Below are 26,304 nucleotides of genomic sequence, written 5' to 3' on the forward strand. Positions count from 1 at the left end.
AGGACACTGTTATGTGTATACTGTATAGAGGTGTTATATATGGAACTGTTATGTGTATACTGTATAGAGGTGTTATATAGGGCACTGTTATGTGTATACTGTATAGAGGTGTTATATAGGGTACTGTTATGTGTATACTGTATAGAGGTGTTATATAGGACACTGTTATGTGTATACTGTATAGAGGTGTTATATAGGACACTGTTATGTGTATACTGTATAGAGGTGTTATATAGGGCACTGTTATATGTATATTGTATAGAACTGTTATGTGTATACTGTATAGAGGTGTTATATAGGACACTGTTATGTGTATAATGTATAGAGGTGTTATATAGGACACTGTTATGTGTATACTGTATAGAGGTGTTATATAGGGCACTGTTTTCTGTATACTGTATAGAGGTGTTATATAGGACACTGTTATGTGTATACTGTATAGAGGTGTTATATAGGACACTGTTATGTGTATCCTGTATAGAGGTGTTATATAGGGCACTGTTATGTGTATACTGTATAGAGGTGTTATATAGGACACTGTTATGTGTATACTGTATAGAGGTGTTATATAGGACACTGTTATATGTATACTGTATAGAGGTGTTATATAGGACACTGTTATGTGTATCCTGTATAGAGGTGTTATATAGGACACTGTTATGTGTATACTGTGTAGAGGTGTTATGTAGGGAACTGTTATGTGTATACTGTATAGAGGTGTTATATAGGACACTGTTATGTGTATACTGTATAGAGGTGTTATATAGGGCACTGTTATGTGTATACTGTATAGAGGTGTTATATAGGGCACTGTTATGTGTATACTGTATAGAGGTGTTATATAGGGCACTGTTATGTGTATACTGTATAGAGGTGTTATATAGGGAAGTGTTATGTGTATACTATATAGAGGTGTTATATAGGGCACTGTTATGTGTATACTGTATAGAGGTGTTATATAGGACACTGTTATGTGTATACTGTATAGAGGTGTTATATATGGAACTGTTATGTGTATACTGTATAGAGGTGTTATATAGGGCACTGTTATGTGTATACTGTATAGAGGTGTTATATAGGACACTGTTATGTGTATCCTGTATAGAGGTGTTATATAGGGCACTGTTATGTGTATACTGTATAGAGGTGTTATATAGGACACTGTTATGTGTATACTGTATAGAGGTGTTATATAGGACACTGTTATATGTATACTGTATAGAGGTGTTATATAGGACACTGTTATGTGTATCCTGTATAGAGGTGTTATATAGGACACTGTTATGTGTATACTGTGTAGAGGTGTTATGTAGGGAACTGTTATGTGTATACTGTATAGAGGTGTTATATAGGACACTGTTATGTGTATACTGTATAGAGGTGTTATATAGGGCACTGTTATGTGTATACTGTATAGAGGTGTTATATAGGGCACTGTTATGTGTATACTGTATAGAGGTGTTATATAGGACACTGTTATGTGTATATAGAGGTGTTATATAGGGCACTGCTATGTGTATACTGTATAGAGGTGTTATATAGGACACTGTTATGTGTATACTGTATAGAGGTGTTATATAGGACACTGTTATGTGTATACTGTATAGAGGTGTTATATAGGACACTGTTATGTGTATACTGTATAGAGGTGTTATATAGGGCACTGTTATCTGTATACTGTATAGAGGTGTTATATAGGGCACTGCTATGTGTATACTGTATAGAGGTGTTATATAGGGCACTGTTATGTGTATACTGTATAGAGGTGTTATATAGGACACTGTTATGTGTATCCTGTATAGAGGTGTTATATAGGGCACTGTTATGTGTATACTGTATAGAGGTGTTATATAGGACACTGTTATGTGTATACTGTATAGAGGTGTTATATAGGACACTGTTATGTGTATACTGTATAGAGGTGTTATATAGGACACTGTTATATGTATACTGTATAGAGGTGTTATATAGGACACTGTTATGTGTATACTGTATAGAGGTGTTATATAGGGCACTGTTATCTGTATACTGTATAGAGGTGTTATATAGGACACTGTTATGTGTATACTGTATAGAGGTGTTATATAGGACACTGTCATGTGTATACTGTATAGAGGTGTTATATAGGGCACTGTTATATGTATATTGTATAGAGCTGTTATATAGGACACTGTTATGTGTATACTGTATAGAGGTGTTATATAGGACACTGTTATGTGTATACTGTATAGAGGTGTTATATAGGACACTGTTATGTGTATACTGTATAGAGGTGTTATATAGGGCACTGTTATCTGTATACTGTATAGAGGTGTTATATAGGACACTGTTATGTGTATCCTGTATAGAGGTGTTATATAGGACACTGTTATGTGTATACTATATAGAGGTGTTATATAGGACACTGTTATGTCTATACTGTATAGAGGTGTTATATAGGACACTGTTATATGTATACTGTATAGAGGTGTTATATAGGGCACTGTTATATGTATATTGTATAGAGCTGTTATATAGGACACTGTTATGTGTATACTGTATAGAGGTGTTATATAGGACACTGTTATGTGTATACTGTATAGAGGTGTTATATAGGGCACTGTTATGTGTATACTGTATAGAGGTGTTATATAGGACACTGTTATGTGTATACTGTATAGAGGTGTTATATAGGACACTGTTATGTGTATACTGTATAGAGGTGTTATATAGGACACTGTTATATGTATACTGTATAGAGGTGTTATATAGGACACTGTTATGTGTATCCTGTATAGAGGTGTTATATAGGACACTGTTATGTGTATACTGTGTAGAGGTGTTATGTAGGGAACTGTTATGTGTATACTGTATAGAGGTGTTATATAGGACACTGTTATGTGTATACTGTATAGAGGTGTTATATAGGGCACTGTTATATGTATATTGTAAAGAGCTGTTATATAGGACACTGTTATCTGTATACTGTATAGAGGTGTTATATAGGACACTGTTATGTGTATCCTGTATAGAGGTGTTATATAGGACACTGGTATGTGTATACTGTATAGAGGTGTTATATAGGACACTGTTATGTAAATACTGTATAGAGGTGTTATATAGGACACTTATGTGTATACTGTATAGAGGTGTTATATAGGGCACTGTTATCTGTATACTGTATAGAGGTGTTATATAGGACACTGTTATGTGTATCCTGTATAGAGGTGTTATATAGGACACTGTTATGTGTATACTGTATTGAGGTGTTATATAGGACACTTATGTGTATACTGTGTAGAGGTGTTATGTAGGGAACTGTTATGTGTATACTGTATAGAGGTGTTATATAGGACACTGTTATGTGTATCCTGTATAGAGGTGTTATATAGGGCACTGTTATGTGTATACTGTATAGAGGTGTTATATAGGACACTGTTATGTGTATACTGTATAGAGGTGTTATATAGAACACTGTTATGTGTATACTGTATAGAGGTGTTATATAGGACACTGTTATGTGTATACTGTATAGAGGTGTTATATAGGACACTGTTATGTGTATCCTGTATAGAGGTGTTATATAGGGCACTGTTATGTGTATACTGTATAGAGGTGTTATATAGGGCACTGCTATGTGTATACTGTATAGAGGTGTTATATAGGACACTGTTATGTGTATCCTGTATAGAGGTGTTATATAGGGCACTGTTATGTGTATACTGTATAGAGGTGTTATATAGGGCACTGCTATGTGTATACTGTATAGAGGTGTTATATAGGACACTGTTATGTGTATACTGTATAGAGGTGTTATATAGGGCACTGTTATGTGTATAATGTATAGAGGTGTTATATAGGACACTGTTATGTGTATACTGTATAGAGGTGTTATATAGGACACTGTTATGTGTATACTGTATAGAGGTGTTATATAGGACACTGTTATATGTATACTGTATAGAGGTGTTATATAGGGCACTGTTATGTGTATACTGTATAGAGGTGTTATATAGGACACTGTTATGTGTATACTGTATAGAGGTGTTATATAGGGAACTGTTATGTGTATACTGTATAGAGGTGTTATATAGGACACTGTTATGTGTATACTGTATAGAGGTGTTATATAGGGTACTGTTATGTGTATACTGTATAGAGGTGTTATATAGGGCACTGTTATGTGTATACTGTATAGAGGTGTTATATAGGGCACTGTTATGTGTATACTGTATAGAGGTGTTATATAGGGCACTGTTATGTGTATACTGTATAGAGGTGTTATATAGGGAACTGTTATCTGTATACTGTATAGAGGTGTTATATAGGACACTGTTATGTGTATACTGTATAGAGGTGTTATATAGGACACTGTTATGTGTATACTGTATAGAGGTGTTATATAGGGCACTGTTATATGTATATTGTATAGAGCTGTTATATAGGACACTGTTATGTGTATACTGTATAGAGGTGTTATATAGGACACTGTTATGTGTATACTGTATAGAGGTGTTATATAGGACACTGTTATGTGTATACTGTATAGAGGTGTTATATAGGGCACTGTTATCTGTATACTGTATAGAGGTGTTATATAGGACACTGTTATGTGTATCCTGTATAGAGGTGTTATATAGGACACTGTTATGTGTATACTGTGTAGAGGTGTTATGTAGGGAACTGTTATGTGTATACTGTATAGAGGTGTTATATAGGACACTGTTATGTGTATCCTGTATAGAGGTGTTATATAGGGCACTGTTATGTGTATACTGTATAGAGGTGTTATATAGGACACTGTTATGTGTATACTGTATAGAGGTGTTATATAGGGCACTGTTATGTGTATACTGTATAGAGTTGTTATATAGGACACTGTTATGTGTATACTGTATAGAGGTGTTATATAGAACACTGTTATGTGTATACTGTATAGAGGTGTTATATAGGACACTGTTATGTGTATACTGTATAGAGGTGTTATATAGGACACTGTTATGTGTATCCTGTATAGAGGTGTTATATAGGGCACTGTTATGTGTATACTGTATTGAGGTGTTATATAGGACACTTATGTGTATACTGTGTAGAGGTGTTATGTAGGGAACTGTTATGTGTATACTGTATAGAGGTGTTATATAGGACACTGTTATGTGTATCCTGTATAGAGGTGTTATATAGGGCACTGTTATGTGTATACTGTATAGAGGTGTTATATAGGACACTGTTATGTGTATACTGTATAGAGGTGTTATATAGAACACTGTTATGTGTATACTGTATAGAGGTGTTTATATAGGACACTGTTATGTGTATACTGTATAGAGGTGTTATATAGGACACTGTTATGTGTATCCTGTATAGAGGTGTTATATAGGGGCACTGTTATGTGTATACTGTATAGAGGTGTTATATAGGGCACTGCTATGTGTATACTGTATAGAGGTGTTATATAGGACACTGTTATGTGTATACTGTATAGAGGTGTTATATAGGGCACTGTTATGTGTATAATGTATAGAGGTGTTATATAGGACACTGTTATGTGTATACTGTATAGAGGTGTTATATAGGACACTGTTATGTGTATACTGTATAGAGGTGTTATATAGGACACTGTTATATGTATACTGTATAGAGGTGTTATATAGGGCACTGTTATGTGTATACTGTATAGAGGTGTTATATAGGACACTGTTATGTGTATACTGTATAGAGGTGTTATATAGGGAACTGTTATGTGTATACTGTATAGAGGTGTTATATAGGACACTGTTATGTGTATACTGTATAGAGGTGTTATATAGGGTACTGTTATGTGTATACTGTATAGAGGTGTTATATAGGGCACTGTTATGTGTATACTGTATAGAGGTGTTATATAGGGCACTGTTATGTGTATACTGTATAGAGGTGTTATATAGGGCACTGTTATCTGTATACTGTATAGAGGTGTTATATAGGACACTGTTATGTGTATACTGTATAGAGGTGTTATATAGGACACTGTTATGTGTATACTGTATAGAGGTGTTATATAGGGCACTGTTATATGTATATTGTATAGAGCTGTTATATAGGACACTGTTATGTGTATACTGTATAGAGGTGTTATATAGGACACTGTTATGTGTATACTGTATAGAGGTGTTATATAGGACACTGTTATGTGTATACTGTATAGAAGTGTTATATAGGGCACTGTTATCTGTATACTGTATAGAGGTGTTATATAGGACACTGTTATGTGTATCCTGTATAGAGGTGTTATATAGGACACTGTTATGTGTATACTGTGTAGAGGTGTTATGTAGGGAACTGTTATGTGTATACTGTATAGAGGTGTTATATAGGACACTGTTATGTGTATCCTGTATAGAGGTGTTATATAGGGTCACTGTTATGTGTATACTGTATAGAGGTGTTATATAGGACACTGTTATGTGTATACTGTATAGAGGTGTTATATAGGGCACTGTTATGTGTATACTGTATAGAGGTGTTATATAGGACACTGTTATGTGTATACTGTATAGAGGTGTTATATAGGACACTGTTATATGTATACTGTATAGAGGTGTTATATAGGACACTGTTATGTGTATCCTGTATAGAGGTGTTATATAGGACACTGTTATGTGTATACTGTATAGAGGTGTTATATAGGACACTGTTATATGTATACTGTATAGAGGTGTTATATAGGACACTGTTATGTGTATCCTGTATAGAGGTGTTATATAGGACACTGTTATGTGTATACTGTATAGAGGTGTTATATAGGGCACTGTTATGTGTATACTGTATAGAGGTGTTATATAGGACACTGTTATGTGTATACTGTATAGAGGTGTTATATAGGACACTGTTATATGTATACTGTATAGAGGTGTTATATAGGACACTGTTATGTGTATCCTGTATAGAGGTGTTATATAGGACACTGTTATGTGTATACTGTATAGAGGTGTTATATAGGGCACTGTTATGTGTATACTGTATAGAGGTGTTATGTAGGGAACTGTTATGTGTATACTGTATAGAGGTGTTATATAGGGCACTGTTATGTGTATACTGTGTAGAGGTGTTATGTAGGGAACTGTTATGTGTATACTGTATAGAGGTGTTATATAGGACACTGTTATGTGTATACTGTATAGAGGTGTTATATAGGGCACTGTTATGTGTATACTGTATAGAGGTGTTATATAGGGCACTGTTATGTGTATACTGTATAGAGGTGTTATATAGGGCACTGTTATCTGTATACTGTATAGAGGTGTTATATAGGACACTGTTATGTGTATACTGTATAGAGGTGTTATATAGGACACTGTTATGTGTATACTGTATAGAGGTGTTATATAGGGCACTGTTATATGTATATTGTATAGAGCTGTTATATAGGACACTGTTATGTGTATACTGTATAGAGGTGTTATATAGGACACTGTTATGTGTATACTGTATAGAGGTGTTATATAGGACACTGTTATGTGTATACTGTATAGAGGTGTTATATAGGGCACTGTTATCTGTATACTGTATAGAGGTGTTATATAGGACACTGTTATGTGTATCCTGTATAGAGGTGTTATATAGGACACTGTTATGTGTATACTGTGTAGAGGTGTTATGTAGGGAACTGTTATGTGTATACTGTATAGAGGTGTTATATAGGACACTGTTATGTGTATCCTGTATAGAGGTGTTATATAGGACACTGTTATGTGTATACTGTATAGAGGTGTTATATAGGACACTGTTATGTGTATACTGTATAGAGGTGTTATATAGGACACTGTTATATGTATACTGTATAGAGGTGTTATATAGGGCACTGTTATGTGTATACTGTATAGAGGTGTTATATAGGGCACTGTTATCTGTATACTGTATAGAGGTGTTATATAGGACACTGTTATGTGTATACTGTATAGAGGTGTTATATAGGACACTGTCATGTGTATACTGTATAGAGGTGTTATATAGGGCACTGTTATATGTATATTGTATAGAGCTGTTATATAGGACACTGTTATGTGTATACTGTATAGAGGTGTTATATAGGACACTGTTATGTGTATACTGTATAGAGGTGTTATATAGGACACTGTTATGTGTATACTGTATAGAGGTGTTATATAGGGCACTGTTATCTGTATACTGTATAGAGGTGTTATATAGGACACTGTTATGTGTATCCTGTATAGAGGTGTTATATAGGACACTGTTATGTGTATACTATATAGAGGTGTTATATAGGACACTGTTATGTGTATACTGTATAGAGGTGTTATATAGGACACTGTTATATGTATACTGTATAGAGGTGTTATATAGGGCACTGTTATATGTATATTGTATAGAGCTGTTATATAGGACACTGTTATGTGTATACTGTATAGAGGTGTTATATAGGACACTGTTATGTGTATACTGTATAGAGGTGTTATATAGGGCACTGTTATGTGTATACTGTATAGAGGTGTTATATAGGACACTGTTATGTGTATACTGTATAGAGGTGTTATATAGGGCACTGTTATCTGTATACTGTATAGAGGTGTTATATAGGACACTGTTATGTGTATACTGTATAGAGGTGTTATATAGGACACTGTTATGTGTATACTGTATAGAGGTGTTATATAGGGCACTGTTATATGTATATTGTATAGAGCTGTTATATAGGACACTGTTATGTGTATACTGTATAGAGGTGTTATATAGGACACTGTTATGTGTATACTGTATAGAGGTGTTATATAGGACACTGTTATGTGTATACTGTATAGAAGTGTTATATAGGGCACTGTTATCTGTATACTGTATAGAGGTGTTATATAGGACACTGTTATGTGTATCCTGTATAGAGGTGTTATATAGGACACTGTTATGTGTATACTGTGTAGAGGTGTTATGTAGGGAACTGTTATGTGTATACTGTATAGAGGTGTTATATAGGACACTGTTATGTGTATCCTGTATAGAGGTGTTATATAGGGCACTGTTATGTGTATACTGTATAGAGGTGTTATATAGGACACTGTTATGTGTATACTGTATAGAGGTGTTATATAGGGCACTGTTATGTGTATACTGTATAGAGGTGTTATATAGGACACTGTTATGTGTATACTGTATAGAGGTGTTATATAGGACACTGTTATATGTATACTGTATAGAGGTGTTATATAGGACACTGTTATGTGTATCCTGTATAGAGGTGTTATATAGGACACTGTTATGTGTATACTGTATAGAGGTGTTATATAGGACACTGTTATATGTATACTGTATAGAGGTGTTATATAGGACACTGTTATGTGTATCCTGTATAGAGGTGTTATATAGGACACTGTTATGTGTATACTGTATAGAGGTGTTATATAGGGCACTGTTATGTGTATACTGTATAGAGGTGTTATATAGGACACTGTTATGTGTATACTGTATAGAGGTGTTATATAGGACACTGTTATATGTATACTGTATAGAGGTGTTATATAGGACACTGTTATGTGTATCCTGTATAGAGGTGTTATATAGGACACTGTTATGTGTATACTGTATAGAGGTGTTATATAGGGCACTGTTATGTGTATACTGTATAGAGGTGTTATGTAGGGAACTGTTATGTGTATACTGTATAGAGGTGTTATATAGGGCACTGTTATGTGTATACTGTGTAGAGGTGTTATGTAGGGAACTGTTATGTGTATACTGTATAGAGGTGTTATATAGGACACTGTTATGTGTATACTGTATAGAGGTGTTATATAGGGCACTGTTATGTGTATACTGTATAGAGGTGTTATATAGGGCACTGTTATGTGTATACTGTATAGAGGTGTTATATAGGGCACTGTTATCTGTATACTGTATAGAGGTGTTATATAGGACACTGTTATGTGTATACTGTATAGAGGTGTTATATAGGACACTGTTATGTGTATACTGTATAGAGGTGTTATATAGGGCACTGTTATATGTATATTGTATAGAGCTGTTATATAGGACACTGTTATGTGTATACTGTATAGAGGTGTTATATAGGACACTGTTATGTGTATACTGTATAGAGGTGTTATATAGGACACTGTTATGTGTATACTGTATAGAGGTGTTATATAGGGCACTGTTATCTGTATACTGTATAGAGGTGTTATATAGGACACTGTTATGTGTATCCTGTATAGAGGTGTTATATAGGACACTGTTATGTGTATACTGTGTAGAGGTGTTATGTAGGGAACTGTTATGTGTATACTGTATAGAGGTGTTATATAGGACACTGTTATGTGTATCCTGTATAGAGGTGTTATATAGGACACTGTTATGTGTATACTGTATAGAGGTGTTATATAGGACACTGTTATGTGTATACTGTATAGAGGTGTTATATAGGACACTGTTATATGTATACTGTATAGAGGTGTTATATAGGGCACTGTTATGTGTATACTGTATAGAGGTGTTATATAGGGCACTGTTATCTGTATACTGTATAGAGGTGTTATATAGGACACTGTTATGTGTATACTGTATAGAGGTGTTATATAGGACACTGTCATGTGTATACTGTATAGAGGTGTTATATAGGGCACTGTTATATGTATATTGTATAGAGCTGTTATATAGGACACTGTTATGTGTATACTGTATAGAGGTGTTATATAGGACACTGTTATGTGTATACTGTATAGAGGTGTTATATAGGACACTGTTATGTGTATACTGTATAGAGGTGTTATATAGGGCACTGTTATCTGTATACTGTATAGAGGTGTTATATAGGACACTGTTATGTGTATCCTGTATAGAGGTGTTATATAGGACACTGTTATGTGTATACTATATAGAGGTGTTATATAGGACACTGTTATGTGTATACTGTATAGAGGTGTTATATAGGACACTGTTATATGTATACTGTATAGAGGTGTTATATAGGGCACTGTTATATGTATATTGTATAGAGCTGTTATATAGGACACTGTTATGTGTATACTGTATAGAGGTGTTATATAGGACACTGTTATGTGTATACTGTATAGAGGTGTTATATAGGGCACTGTTATGTGTATACTGTATAGAGGTGTTATATAGGACACTGTTATGTGTATACTGTATAGAGGTGTTATATAGGACACTGTTATGTGTATACTGTATAGAGGTGTTATATAGGACACTGTTATATGTATACTGTATAGAGGTGTTATATAGGACACTGTTATGTGTATACTGTATAGAGGTGTTATATAGGACACTGTTATATGTATACTGTATAGAGGTGTTATATAGGACACTGTTATGTGTATCCTGTATAGAGGTGTTATATAGGACACTGTTATGTGTATACTGTGTAGAGGTGTTATGTAGGGAACTGTTATGTGTATACTGTATAGAGGTGTTATATAGGGCACTGTTATGTGTATACTGTATAGAGGTGTTATATAGGGCACTGTTATGTGTATAATGTATAGAGGTGTTATATAGGACACTGTTATGTGTATACTGTATAGAGGTGTTATATAGGACACTGTTATGTGTATACTGTATAGAGGTGTTATATAGGACACTGTTATATGTATACTGTATAGAGGTGTTATATAGGGCACTGTTATGTGTATACTGTATAGAGGTGTTATATAGGACACTGTTATGTGTATACTGTATAGAGGTGTTATATAGGGAACTGTTATGTGTATACTGTATAGAGGTGTTATATAGGACACTGTTATGTGTATACTGTATAGAGGTGTTATATAGGACACTGTTATGTGTATACTGTATAGAGGTGTTATATAGGACACTGTTATATGTATACTGTATAGAGGTGTTATATAGGGCACTGTTATGTGTATACTGTATAGAGGTGTTATATAGGACACTGTTATGTGTATACTGTATAGAGGTGTTATATAGGGAACTGTTATGTGTATACTGTATAGAGGTGTTATATAGGACACTGTTATGTGTATACTGTATAGAGGTGTTATATAGGGTACTGTTATGTGTATACTGTATAGAGGTGTTATATAGGGCACTGTTATGTGTATACTGTATAGAGGTGTTATATAGGGCACTGTTATGTGTATACTGTATAGAGGTGTTATATAGGGCACTGTTATGTGTATACTGTATAGAGGTGTTATATAGGGCACTGTTATCTGTATACTGTATAGAGGTGTTATATAGGACACTGTTATGTGTATACTGTATAGAGGTGTTATATAGGACACTGTTATGTGTATACTGTATAGAGGTGTTATATAGGGCACTGTTATATGTATATTGTATAGAGCTGTTATATAGGACACTGTTATGTGTATACTGTATAGAGGTGTTATATAGGACACTGTTATGTGTATACTGTATAGAGGTGTTATATAGGACACTGTTATGTGTATACTGTATAGAGGTGTTATATAGGGCACTGTTATCTGTATACTGTATAGAGGTGTTATATAGGACACTGTTATGTGTATCCTGTATAGAGGTGTTATATAGGACACTGTTATGTGTATACTGTGTAGAGGTGTTATGTAGGGAACTGTTATGTGTATACTGTATAGAGGTGTTATATAGGACACTGTTATGTGTATCCTGTATAGAGGTGTTATATAGGGCACTGTTATGTGTATACTGTATAGAGGTGTTATATAGGACACTGTTATGTGTATACTGTATAGAGGTGTTATATAGGGCACTGTTATGTGTATACTGTATAGAGGTGTTATATAGGACACTGTTATGTGTATACTGTATAGAGGTGTTATATAGGACACTGTTATATGTATACTGTATAGAGGTGTTATATAGGACACTGTTATGTGTATCCTGTATAGAGGTGTTATATAGGACACTGTTATGTGTATACTGTGTAGAGGTGTTATGTAGGGAACTGTTATGTGTATACTGTATAGAGGTGTTATATAGGACACTGTTATGTGTATACTGTATAGAGGTGTTATATAGGGCACTGTTATGTGTATACTGTATAGAGGTGTTATATAGGGCACTGTTATGTGTATACTGTATAGAGGTGTTATATAGGGCACTGTTATCTGTATACTGTATAGAGGTGTTATATAGGACACTGTTATGTGTATACTGTATAGAGGTGTTATATAGGACACTGTTATGTGTATACTGTATAGAGGTGTTATATAGGGCACTGTTATATGTATATTGTATAGAGCTGTTATATAGGACACTGTTATGTGTATACTGTATAGAGGTGTTATATAGGACACTGTTATGTGTATACTGTATAGAGGTGTTATATAGGACACTGTTATGTGTATACTGTATAGAGGTGTTATATAGGGCACTGTTATCTGTATACTGTATAGAGGTGTTATATAGGACACTGTTATGTGTATCCTGTATAGAGGTGTTATATAGGACACTGTTATGTGTATACTGTGTAGAGGTGTTATGTAGGGAACTGTTATGTGTATACTGTATAGAGGTGTTATATAGGACACTGTTATGTGTATCCTGTATAGAGGTGTTATATAGGGCACTGTTATGTGTATACTGTATAGAGGTGTTATATAGGACACTGTTATGTGTATACTGTATAGAGGTGTTATATAGGACACTGTTATGTGTATACTGTATAGAGGTGTTATATAGGACACTGTTATATGTATACTGTATAGAGGTGTTATATAGGACACTGTTATGTGTATCCTGTATAGAGGTGTTATATAGGACACTGTTATGTGTATACTGTATAGAGGTGTTATATAGGACACTGTTATGTGTATACTGTATAGAGGTGTTATATAGGGCACTGTTATGTGTATAATGTAAAGAGGTGTTATATAGGACACTGTTATGTGTATACTGTATAGAGGTGTTATATAGGACACTGTTATGTGTATACTGTATAGAGGTGTTATCTAGGACACTGTTATATGTATACTGTATAGAGGTGTTATATAGGGCACTGTTATGTGTATACTGTATAGAGGTGTTATATAGGGCACTGTTATGTGTATAATGTATAGAGGTGTTATATAGGGCACTGTTATGTGTATACTGTATAGAGGTGTTATATAGGGAACTGTTATGTGTATACTGTAAAGAGGTGTTATATAGGGAACTGTTATGTGTATACTGTATAGAGGTGTTATATAGGACACTGTTATGTGTATACTGTATGGAGGTGTTATATAGGGCACTGTTATGTGTATACTGTATGGAGGTGTTATATAGGACACTGTTATGTGTATACTGTATAGAGGTGTTATATAGGGCACTGTTATGTGTATACTGTATGGAGGTGTTATATAGGGCACTGTTATGTGTATACTGTATAGAGGTGTTATATAGGGAACTGTTATGTGTATACTGTATAGAGGTGTTATATAGGACACTGTTATGTGTATACTGTATAGAGGTGTTATATAGGGCACTGTTATGTGTATACTGTATAGAGGTGTTATATAGGACACTGTTATGTGTATACTGTATAGAGGTGTTATATAGGGAACTGTTATGTGTATACTGTATAGAGGTGTTATATAGGGAACTGTTATGTGTATACTGTATAGAGGTGTTATATAGGGCACTGTTATATGTATACTGTATGAAGGTGTTATATAGGGAACTGTTATGTGTATGCTGTATAGAGGTGTTATATAGGGCACTGTTATATGTATACTGTATGAAGGTGTTATATAGGGAACTGTTATGTGTATGCTGTATAGAGGTGTTATATAGGGCACTGTTATGTGTATACTGTATAGAGGTGTTATATAGGGAACTGTTATATGTATACTGTATAGAGGCGTTATATAGGGCACTGTTATGTGTATACTGTATAGAGGTGTTATATAGGGAACTGTTATGTGTATACTGTATAGAGGCGTTATATAGGGCACTGTTATGTGTATACTGTGTAGAGGTGTTATATAGGGAACTGTTATGTGTATAATGTATAGAGGTGTTATATAGAGCACTGTTATGTGTATACTGTATAGAGGTGTTATATAGGACACTGTTATGTGTATACTGTATAGAGGTGTTATATAGGGAACTGTTATGTGTATACTGTATACAGGTGTTATATAGGGCACTGCTATGTGTATACTGTATAGAGGTGTTATATAGGGAACTGTTATGTGTATGCTGTATAGAGGTGTTATATAGGGAACTGTTATGTGTATACTGTATGGAGGTGTTATATAGGGCACTGTTATGTGTATACTGTATAGAGGTGTTATATAGGGTACTGTTATGTGTATACTGTATAGAGGTGTTATATAGGACACTGTTATGTGTATACTGTATAGAGGTGTTATATAGGACACTGTTATGTGTATACTGTATAGAGGTGTTATATAGGGCACTGTTATGTGTATACTGTATAGAGGTGTTATATAGGACACTGTTATGTGCATACTGTATAGAGGTGTTATATAGGGAAGTGTTATGTGTATACTGTATAGAGGTGTTATATAGAGAACTGTTATGTGTATACTGTATAGAGGTGTTATATAGGGAAGTGTTATGTGTATACTGTATAGAGGTGTTATATAGGGAACTGTTATGTGTATACTGTATAGAGGCGTTATATAGGACACTGTTATGTGTATACTGTATAGAGGTGTTATATGGGGCACTGTTATGTGTATACTATATAGAGGTGTTATATAGGGAAGTGTTATGTGTATACTGTATAGAGGTGTTATATAGGGAACTGTTATGTGTATACTGTATAGAGGTGTTATATAGGGCACTGTTATGTGTATACTGTATAGAGGTGTTATATAGGGCACTGTTATGTGTATACTGTATAGAGGTGTTATATAGGGCACTGTTATATGTATACTGTATGAAGGTGTTATATAGGGAACTGTTATGTGTATACTGTATAGAGGTGTTATATAGGGCACTGTTATATGTATACTGTATAGAGGTGTTATATAGGGCACTGTTATGTGTATACTGTATAGAGGTGTTATATAGGGAACTGTTATGTGTATACTGTATAGAGGTGTTATATAGGACACTGTTATGTGTATACTGTATAGAGGCGTTATATAGGGCACTGTTATGTGTATACTGTATAGAGGTGTTATATAGGACACTGTTATGTGTATACTGTATAGAGGTGTTATATAGGGCACTGTTATCTGTATACTGTATAGAGGTGTTATATAGGACACTGTTATGTGTATCCTGAATAGAGGTGTTATATAGGGAACTGTTATGTGTATACTCTATAGAGGTGTTATATAGGGCACTGTTATATGTATACTGTATAGAGGTGTTATATAGGGCACTGTTATGTGTATACTGTATAGAGGTGTTATATAGGGCACTGTTATGTGTATACTGTATAGAGGTGTTATATAGGGCACTGTTATATGTATGCTGTATAGAGGTGTTATATAGGGCACTGTTATGTGTATACTGTATAGAGGTGTTATATAGGGCACTGTTATGTGTATACTGTATAGAGGTGTTATATAGGGAAGTGTTATGTGTATACTATATAGAGGTGTTATATAGGGAACTGTTATGTGTATACTGTATAGAGGTGTTATATAGGGCACTGTTAGGTGTATACTCTACAGAGGTGTTATATAGGGCACTGTTATATGTATACTGTATAGAGGTGTTATATAGGGCTCTGTTATGTGTATACTGTATAGAGGTGTTATATAGGGCACTGTTATGTGTATACTGTATAGAGGTGTTATATAGGGCACTGTTATGTGTATACTGTATAGAGGTGTTATATAGGGCACTGTTATGTGTATACTGTATAGAGGTGTTATATAGGGCACTGTTATATGTATACTGTATAGAGGTGTTATATAGGGCACTGTTATGTGTATACTGTATAGAGGTGTTATATAGGGCACTGTTATGTGTATACTGTATAGAGGTGTTATATAGGGCACTGTTATGTGTATACTGTATAGAGGTGTTATATAGGACACTGTTATGTGTATCCTGTATAGAGGTGTTATATAGGACACTGTTATGTGTATCCTGTATAGAGGTGTTATATAGGACACTGTTATGTGTATACTGTATAGAGGTGTTATATAGGACACTGTTATGTGTATACTGTATAGAGGTGTTATATAGGGCACTGTTATATGTATACTGTATAGAGGTGTTATATAGGACACTGTTATGTGTATACTGTATAGAGGTGTTATATAGGACACTTTTATGTGTATACTGTATAGAGGTGTTATATAGGGAACTGTTATGTGTATGCTGTATAGAGGTGTTATATAGGGCACTGTTATGTGTATACTGTATAGAGGTGTTATATAGGGCACTGTTATATGTATACTGTATAGAGGTGTTATATAGGGCACTGTTATGTGTATACTGTATAGAGGTGTTATATAGGACACTGTTATGTGTATACTGTATAGAGGTGTTATATAGGACACTGTTATATGTATACGGTATAGAGGTGTTATATAGGGAACTGTTATGTGTATACTCTATAGAGGTGTTATATAGGGCACTGTTATATGTATACTGTATAGAGGTGTTATATAGGGCACTGTTATGTGTATACTGTATAGAGGTGTTATATAGGGCACTGTTATCTGTATACTGTATAGAGGTGTTATATAGGACACTGTTATGTGTATACTGTATAGAGGTGTTATATAGGACACTGTTATGTGTATACTGTATAGAGGTGTTATATAGGGCACTGTTATATGTATATTGTATAGAGCTGTTATATAGGACACTGGTATGTGTATACTGTATAGAGGTGTTATATAGGACACTGTTATGTGTATACTGTATAGAGGTGTTATATAGGACACTTATGTGTATACTGTATAGAGGTGTTATATAGGGCACTGTTATCTGTATACTGTATAGAGGTGTTATATAGGACACTGTTATGTGTATCCTGTATAGAGGTGTTATATAGGACACTGTTATGTGTATACTGTATAGAGGTGTTATATAGGACACTTATGTGTATACTGTGTAGAGGTGTTATGTAGGGAACTGTTATGTGTATACTGTATAGAGGTGTTATATAGGACACTGTTATGTGTATCCTGTATAGAGGTGTTATATAGGGCACTGTTATGTGTATACTGTATAGAGGTGTTATATAGGACACTGTTATGTGTATACTGTATAGAGGTGTTATATAGGACACTGTTATGTGTATACTGTATAGAGGTGTTATATAGGACACTGTTATATGTATACTGTATAGAGGTGTTATATAGGACACTGTTATGTGTATCCTGTATAGAGGTGTTATATAGGACACTGTTATGTGTATACTGTGTAGAGGTGTTATGTAGGGAACTGTTATGTGTATACTGTATAGAGGTGTTATATAGGACACTGTTATGTGTATACTGTATAGAGGTGTTATATAGGGCACTGCTATGTGTATACTGTATAGAGGTGTTATATAGGACACTGTTATGTGTATACTGTATAGAGGTGTTATATAGGGCACTGTTATGTGTATAATGTATAGAGGTGTTATATAGGACACTGTTATGTGTATACTGTATAGAGGTGTTATATAGGACACTGTTATGTGTATACTGTATAGAGGTGTTATATAGGACACTGTTATATGTATACTGTATAGAGGTGTTATATAGGGCACTGTTATGTGTATACTGTATAGAGGTGTTATATAGGACACTGTTATGTGTATACTGTATAGAGGTGTTATATAGGGAACTGTTATGTGTATACTGTATAGAGGTGTTATATAGGACACTGTTATGTGTATACTGTATAGAGGTGTTATATAGGGTACTGTTATGTGTATACTGTATAGAGGTGTTATATAGGGCACTGTTATGTGTATACTGTATAGAGGTGTTATATAGGGCACTGTTATGTGTATACTGTATAGAGGTGTTATATAGGGTACTGTTATGTGTATACTGTATAGAGGTGTTATATAGGGCACTGTTATGTGTATGCTGTATAGAGGTGTTATATAGGGCACTGTTATGTGTATACTGTATAGAGGTGTTATATAGGGCACTGTTATGTGTATACTGTATAGAGGTGTTATATATGGAACTGTTATGTGCATACTGTATAGAGGTGTTATATAGGACACTGTTATGTGTATACTGTATAGAGGTGTTATATAGGACACTGTTATATGTATACGGTATAGAGGTGTTATATAGGGCACTGTTATGTGTATACTATATAGAGGTGTTATATAGGGAACTGTTATGTGTATACTGTATAGAGGTGTTATATATGGAACTGTTATGTGTATACTGTATAGAGGTGTTATATAGGGAACTGTTATGTGTATACTGTATAGAGGTGTTATATAGGACACTGTTATGTGTATACTGTATAGAGGTGTTATATAGGACACTGTTATGTGTATACGGTATAGAGGTGTTATATAGGGCACTGTTATGTGTATACTATATAGAGGTGTTATATAGGGCACTGTTATGTGTACACTGTATAGAGGTGTTATATAGGGAACTGTTATGTGTATACTATATAGAGGTGTTATATAGGGAACTGTTATGTGTATCCTGTATAGAGGTGTTATATAGGACACTGTTATGTGTATACTGTATAGAGGTGTTATATAGGACACTGTTATATGTATACTGTATAGAGGTGTTATATAGGGCACTGTTATGTGTATACTGTATAGAGGTGTTATATAGGGCACTGTTATGTGTATACTGTATAGAGGTGTTATATAGGGCACTGTTATGTGTATACTGTATAGAGGTGTTATATAGGGCACTGTTATGTGTATACTGTATAGAGGTGTTATATAGGGCACTGTTATGTGTATACTGTATAGAGGTGTTATATAGGGCACTGTTATGTGTATACTGTATAGAGGTGTTATATAGGGCACTGTTATTTGTATACTGTATAGAGGTGTTATATAGGACACTGTTATGTGTATACTGTATAGAGGTGTTATATAGGGAACTGTTATGTGTATACTATATAGAGGTGTTATATAGGGCACTGTTATGTGTACACTGTATAGAGGTGTTATATAGGGAACTGTTATGTGTATACTGTATAGAGGTGTTATATAGGGAAATGTTATGTGTATACTGTATAGAGGTGTTATATAGGACACTGTTATGTGTATGCTGTATAGAGGTGTTATATAGGGCACTGTTATGTGTATACTGTATAGAGGTGTTATATAGGGCACTGTTATGTGTATCCTGTATAGAGGTGTTATATAGGACACTGTTATGTGTATACTGTATAGAGGTGTTATATAGGACACTGTTATGTGTATACTGTATAGAGGTGTTATATAGGACACTGTTATGTGTATACTGTATAGAGGTGTTATATAGGGCACTGTTATGTGTACACTGTATAGAGGTGTTATATAGGACACTGTTATGTGTATACTGTATAGAGGTTTTATATAGGGAACTGTTATGTGTATACTGTATAGAGGTGTTATGTAGGGCACTGCTATGTGTATACTGTATAGAGGTTTTATATAGGGCACTGTTATGTGTATACTATATAGAGGTGTTATATAGGGAAGTGTTATGTGTATACTGTATAGAGGTGTTATATATTGCACTGTCATGTGTATACTGTATAGAGGTGTTATATAGGGCACTGTTATGTGTATACTGTATAGAGGTGTTATATAGGACACTGTTATGTGTATACTGTATAGAGGTGTTATATAGGGCACTGTTATCTGTATACTGTATAGAGGTGTTATATAGGACACTGTTATGTGTATACTGTATAGAGGTGTTATATAGGGAACTGTTATATGTATACTGTATAGAGGTGTTATATAGGACACTGTTATGTGTATACTGTATAGAGGTGTTATATAGGGAACTGTTATGTGTATACTGTATAGAGGTGTTATATAGGACACTGTTATGTGTATACTGTATAGAGGTGTTATATAGGGAACTGTTATGTGTATACTGTATAGAGGTGTTATATAGGGCACTGCTATGTGTATACTGTATAGAGGTGTTATATAGGACACTTATGTGTATACTGTATAGAGGTGTTATATAGGGAACTGTTATGTGTATGCTGTATAGAGGTGTTATATAGGGCACTGTCATGTGTATACTGTATAGAGGTGTTATATAGTACACTGTTCTGTGTATACTGTATAGAGGTGTTATATAGGGCACTGTTATCTGTATACTGTATAGAGGTGTTATATAGGGAACTGTTATGTGTATACTGTATAGAGGTGTTATATAGGGCACTGTTATGTGTATACGGTATAGAGGTGTTATATATGGCACTGTTATGTGTATACTGTATAGAGGTGTTATATAGGACACTGTTATATGTATACGGTATAGATGTGTTATATAGGGCACTGTTATGTTTATACTGTATAGAGGTGTTATATAGGGCACTGTTATGTGTATACTGTATAGAGGTGTTATATAGGGCACTGTTATCTGTATACTGTATAGAGGTGTTATATAGGGCACTGTTATGTGTATACTGTATAGAGGTGTTATATAGGACACTGTTATGTGTATACGGTATAGATGTGTTATATAGGGCACTGTTATGTGTATACTGTATAGAGGTGTTATATAGGGCACTGTTATGTGTATACTGTATAGAGGTGTTATATAGGGCACTGTTATCTGTATACTGTATAGAGGTGTTATATAGGGCACTGTTATGTGTATACTGTATAGAGGTGTTATATAGGGCACTGTTATGTGTATACTGTATAGAGGTGTTATATAGGGCACTGTTATGTGTATACTGTATAGAGGTGTTATATAGGGCACTGTTATATGTATACGGTATAGATGTGTTATATAGGACACTTATGTGTATACTGTATAGAGGTGTTATATAGGGCACTGTTATGTGTATACTGTATAGAGGTGTTATATAGGGCACTCTAATGTGTATACTGTATAGAGGTGTTATATAGGGCACTGTTATATGTATACGGTATAGATGTGTTATATAGGGCACTGTTATGTGTATACTGTATAGAGGTGTTATATAGGGAACTGTTATATGTATACTGTATAGAGGTGTTATATAGGGCACTGTTATGTGTATACTGTATAGAGGTGTTATATAGAGCACTGTTATTTGTATACTGTATAGAGGTGTTATATAGGGCACTGTTATGTGTATACTGTATAAAGGTGTTATATAAGACACTGTTATATCTATACTGTATAGAGGTGTTATATAGGATACTGTTATGTGTATACTGTATAGAGGTGTTATTTAGGGCACTGTTATATTTATACTGTATAGAGGTGTTATATAGGGCACTGTTATGTGTATACTGTATAGAGGTGTTATGTAGGGAACTGCTATGTAGTGGTAATATATAGGGCACTGTAATGTAGTGGTAATATATAGGGCACTGTTATGTAGTGGTAATATATAGGGCACTGTTATGTAGTGGTAATATATAGGGCACTGTTATGTAGTGGTAATATATAGGGCACTGTTATGTAGTGGTAATATATAGGGCACTGTTTTGTAGTGGTAATATATAGGGCACTGTTATGTAGTGGTAATATATAGGGCACTGTTATGCAGTGGTAATATATAGGACACTGTTATGTAGTGGTAATATATAGGGCACTGTTATGCAGGGGTAAAATATAGGGCATTGTTATGTAGTGGTAATATATAGGGCACTGTTATATGTATACTGTATAGAGGTGTTATATAGGGAACTGGTATGTAGAGGTATTATATAGGGCACTGTTATGTAGTGGTAATATATAGGGCACTGTTATGTAGTGGTAATATATAGGGCACTGTTATGTAGTGGTAATATATAGGGCACTGTTATGTAGTGGTAATATATAGGGCACTGTTATGCAGTGGTAATATATAGGACACTGTTATGTAGTGGTAATATATAGGGCACTGTTATGCAGGGGTAAAATATAGGCCATTGTTATGTAGTGGTAATATATAGGGCACTGTTATGTAGTGGTAATATATAGGGCACTGTTATGTAGTGGTAATATATAGGGCACTGTTATGTAGTGGTTTTTATATAGGGCACTGTTATGTAAAGGTGTTATATAGGGCACTGTTATGTAGTGGTAATATATGGGGCACTGTTATGCAGTGGTAATATATAGGGCACTGTTATGCAGTGGTAATATATAGGGCACTGTTATGTAGTGGTAATATATAGGGCACTGTTATGTAGTGGTAATATATAGGGCACTGTTATGTAGTGGTTTTTATATAGGGCACTGTTATGTAAAGGTGTTATATAGGGCACTGTTATGTAGTGGTAATATATGGGGCACTGTTATGCAGTGGTAATATATAGGGCACTGTTATGCAGTGGTAATATATAGGGCACTGTTATGTAGTGGTAATATATAGGGCACTCCTATGTAGTGGTAATATATAGGGCACTGTTATGTAGTGGTAATATATAGGGCACTGTTATGTAGTGGTAATATATAGGGCACTGTTATGCAGTGGTAATATATAGGACACTGTTATGTAGTGATAATATATAGGGCACTGTTATGCAGGGGTAATATATAGGGCACTGTTATGTAGTGGTAATATATAGGGCATTGTTATGTAGTGGTAATATATAGGGCACTGTTATGTAGTGGTTTTATATAGGGCACTGTTATGTAGTGGTAATATACAGGGCACTGTTATGTAGTGGTAATATATAGGGCACTGTTATGTAGTGGTAATATATAGGGCACTGTTATGTAGTGGTAACATATAGGGCACTGTTATGTAGTGGTAATATATAGGGCACTGTTATGTAGTGGTAACATATAGGGCACTGTTATGTAGTGGTAATATATAGGGCACTGTTATGTAGTGGTAACATATAGGGCACTGTTATGTAGTGGTAATATATAGGGCACTGTTATGTAGTGGTAACATATAGGGCACTGTTATGTAGTGGTAATATATAGGGCACTGTTATGTAGTGGTAACATATAGGGCACTGTAATGTAGTGGTAATATATAGGGCACTGTTATGTAGTGGTAACATATAGGGCACTGTTATGTAGTGGTAATATATAGGGCACTGTAATGTAGTGGTAATATATAGGGCACTGTTATGTAGTGGTAACATATAGGGCACTGTTATGTAGTGGTAATATATAGGGCACTGTTATGTAGTGGTAATATATAGGGCACTGTTATGTAGTGGTAACATATAGGGCACTGTTATGTAGTGGTAACATATAGGGCACGGTTATGTAGTGGTAATATATAGGGCACTGTTATGTAGTGGTAACATATAGGGCACTGTTATGTAGTGGTAACATATAGGGCACTGTTATGTAGTGGTAATATATAGGGCACTGTAATGTAGTGGTAATATATAGGGCACTGTTATGTAGTGGTAATATATAGGGCACTGTTATGTAGTGGTAATATATAGGGCACTGTTATGTAGTGGTAATATATAGGGCACTGTTATGTAGTGGTAATATATAGGGCACTGTTATGTAGTGGTAATATATAGGGCACTGTTATGTACCTGTGTGGAGAATATCGCCCTCTTCATGATGCTCAGATCGTCTCGGTCCAGGATTTTGTTCATATCTGGTATTTCTCCCCTGATTAGAGATATATAATTACGTATATTCCCCCGAGGTATCGCATAGATAGCGCTATATCAGCAGATGAGGAATGGCGGCCATATTGCTCCACCCCTGGTATATTCCCCCGAGGTATCGCATAGATAGCGCTATATCAGCAGATGAGGAATGGCGGCCATATTGCTCCGCCCCTGGTATATTCCCCCGAGGTATCGCATAGATAGCGCTATATCAGCAGATGGGGAATGGCGGCCATATTGCTCCGCCCCTGGTATATTCCCCCGAGGTATCGCATAGATAGCGCTATATCAGCAGATGAGGAATGGCGGCCATATTGCTCCGCCCCTGGTATATCCCCCCTACGTATCGCATAGATAGCGCTATATCAGCAGATGAGGAATGGCGGCCATGTTGCTCCACCCCTGGTATATTCCCCCGAGGAATCGCATAGATAGCGCTATATCAGCAGATGAGGAATGGCGGCCATGTTGCTCCGCCCCTGGTATATTCCCCCTACGTATCGCATAGATAGCGCTATATCAGCAGATGTGGAATGGCGGCCATATTGCTCTGCCCCTGGTATATTCCCCCTACGTATCGCATAGATAGCGCTATATCAGCAGATGTGGAATGGCGGCCATATTGCTCCGCCCCTGGTATATCCCCCCTACGTATCGCATAGATAGCGCTATATCAGCAGATGAGGAATGGCGGCCATGTTGCTCCACCCCTGGTATATTCCCCCGAGGAATCGCATAGATAGCGCTATATCAGCAGATGAGGAATGGCGGCCATGTTGCTCCGCCCCTGGTATATTCCCCCTACGTATCGCATAGATAGCGCTATATCAGCAGATGTGGAATGGCGGCCATATTGCTCCGCCCCTGGTATATTCCCCCGAGGTATTGCATAGATAGCGCTATATCAGCAGATGAGGAATGGCGGCCATATTGCTCCGCCCCTGGTATATCCCCCCTACGTATCGCATAGATAGCGCTATATCAGCAGATGAGGAATGGCGGCCATGTTGCTCCACCCCTGGTATATTCCCCCGAGGAATCGCATAGATAGCGCTATATCAGCAGATGAGGAATGGCGGCCATGTTGCTCCGCCCCTGGTATATTCCCCCTACGTATCGCATAGATAGCGCTATATCAGCAGATGGGGAATGGCGGCCATATTGCTCCGCCCCTGGTATATTCCCCCGAGGTATCGCATAGATAGTACTATATCAGCAGATGGGGAATGGCGGCCATATTGCTCCGCCCCTGGTATATTCCCCCGAGGTATCGCATAGATAGCGCTATATCAGCAGATGGGGAATGGCGGCCATATTGCTCCGCCCCTGGTATATTCCCTCCAAGTATCGCATAGATAGTACTATATCAGCAGATGAGGAATGGCGGCCATGTTGCTCCGCCCCTGGTATATTCCCCCGAGGAATCGCATAGATAGCGCTATATCAGCAGATGAGGAATGGCGGCCATATTGCTCCGCCCCTGGTATATCCCCCCCAAGTATCGCATAGATAGCGCTAAATCAGAAGATGAGGAATGGCGGCCATATTGCTCCGCCCCTGGTATATTCCCCCTACGTATCGCATAGATAGCGCTATATCAGCAGATGAGGAATGGCGGCCATATTGCTCCCCCCCTGGTATATCCCCCCCAAGTATCGCATAGATAGCGCTAAATCAGCAGATGGGGAATGGCGGCCATATTGCTCCGCCCCTGGTATATC

General features: G+C 35.7%; 1 protein-coding gene across 1 annotated transcript in view; it reads right to left on the reverse strand.

Moving 5' to 3' along the window:
• LOC130332981 (glycogen [starch] synthase, liver-like) overlaps positions 1 to 26,304 on the reverse strand; it is a 115,498-nt gene that overhangs the window by 38,147 nt on the left and 51,047 nt on the right. The window contains exon 10 of the mRNA XM_056553828.1: positions 24,503 to 24,581. Within this exon, the coding sequence (XP_056409803.1) occupies positions 24,503 to 24,581 (79 nt within the window). The remainder of the gene's footprint in view (positions 1 to 24,502; positions 24,582 to 26,304) is intronic.

This window comes from Hyla sarda, unplaced genomic scaffold (genome assembly GCF_029499605.1).
Source record: "Hyla sarda isolate aHylSar1 unplaced genomic scaffold, aHylSar1.hap1 scaffold_396, whole genome shotgun sequence".
NCBI classification, from domain to species: domain Eukaryota; kingdom Metazoa; phylum Chordata; class Amphibia; order Anura; family Hylidae; genus Hyla; species Hyla sarda.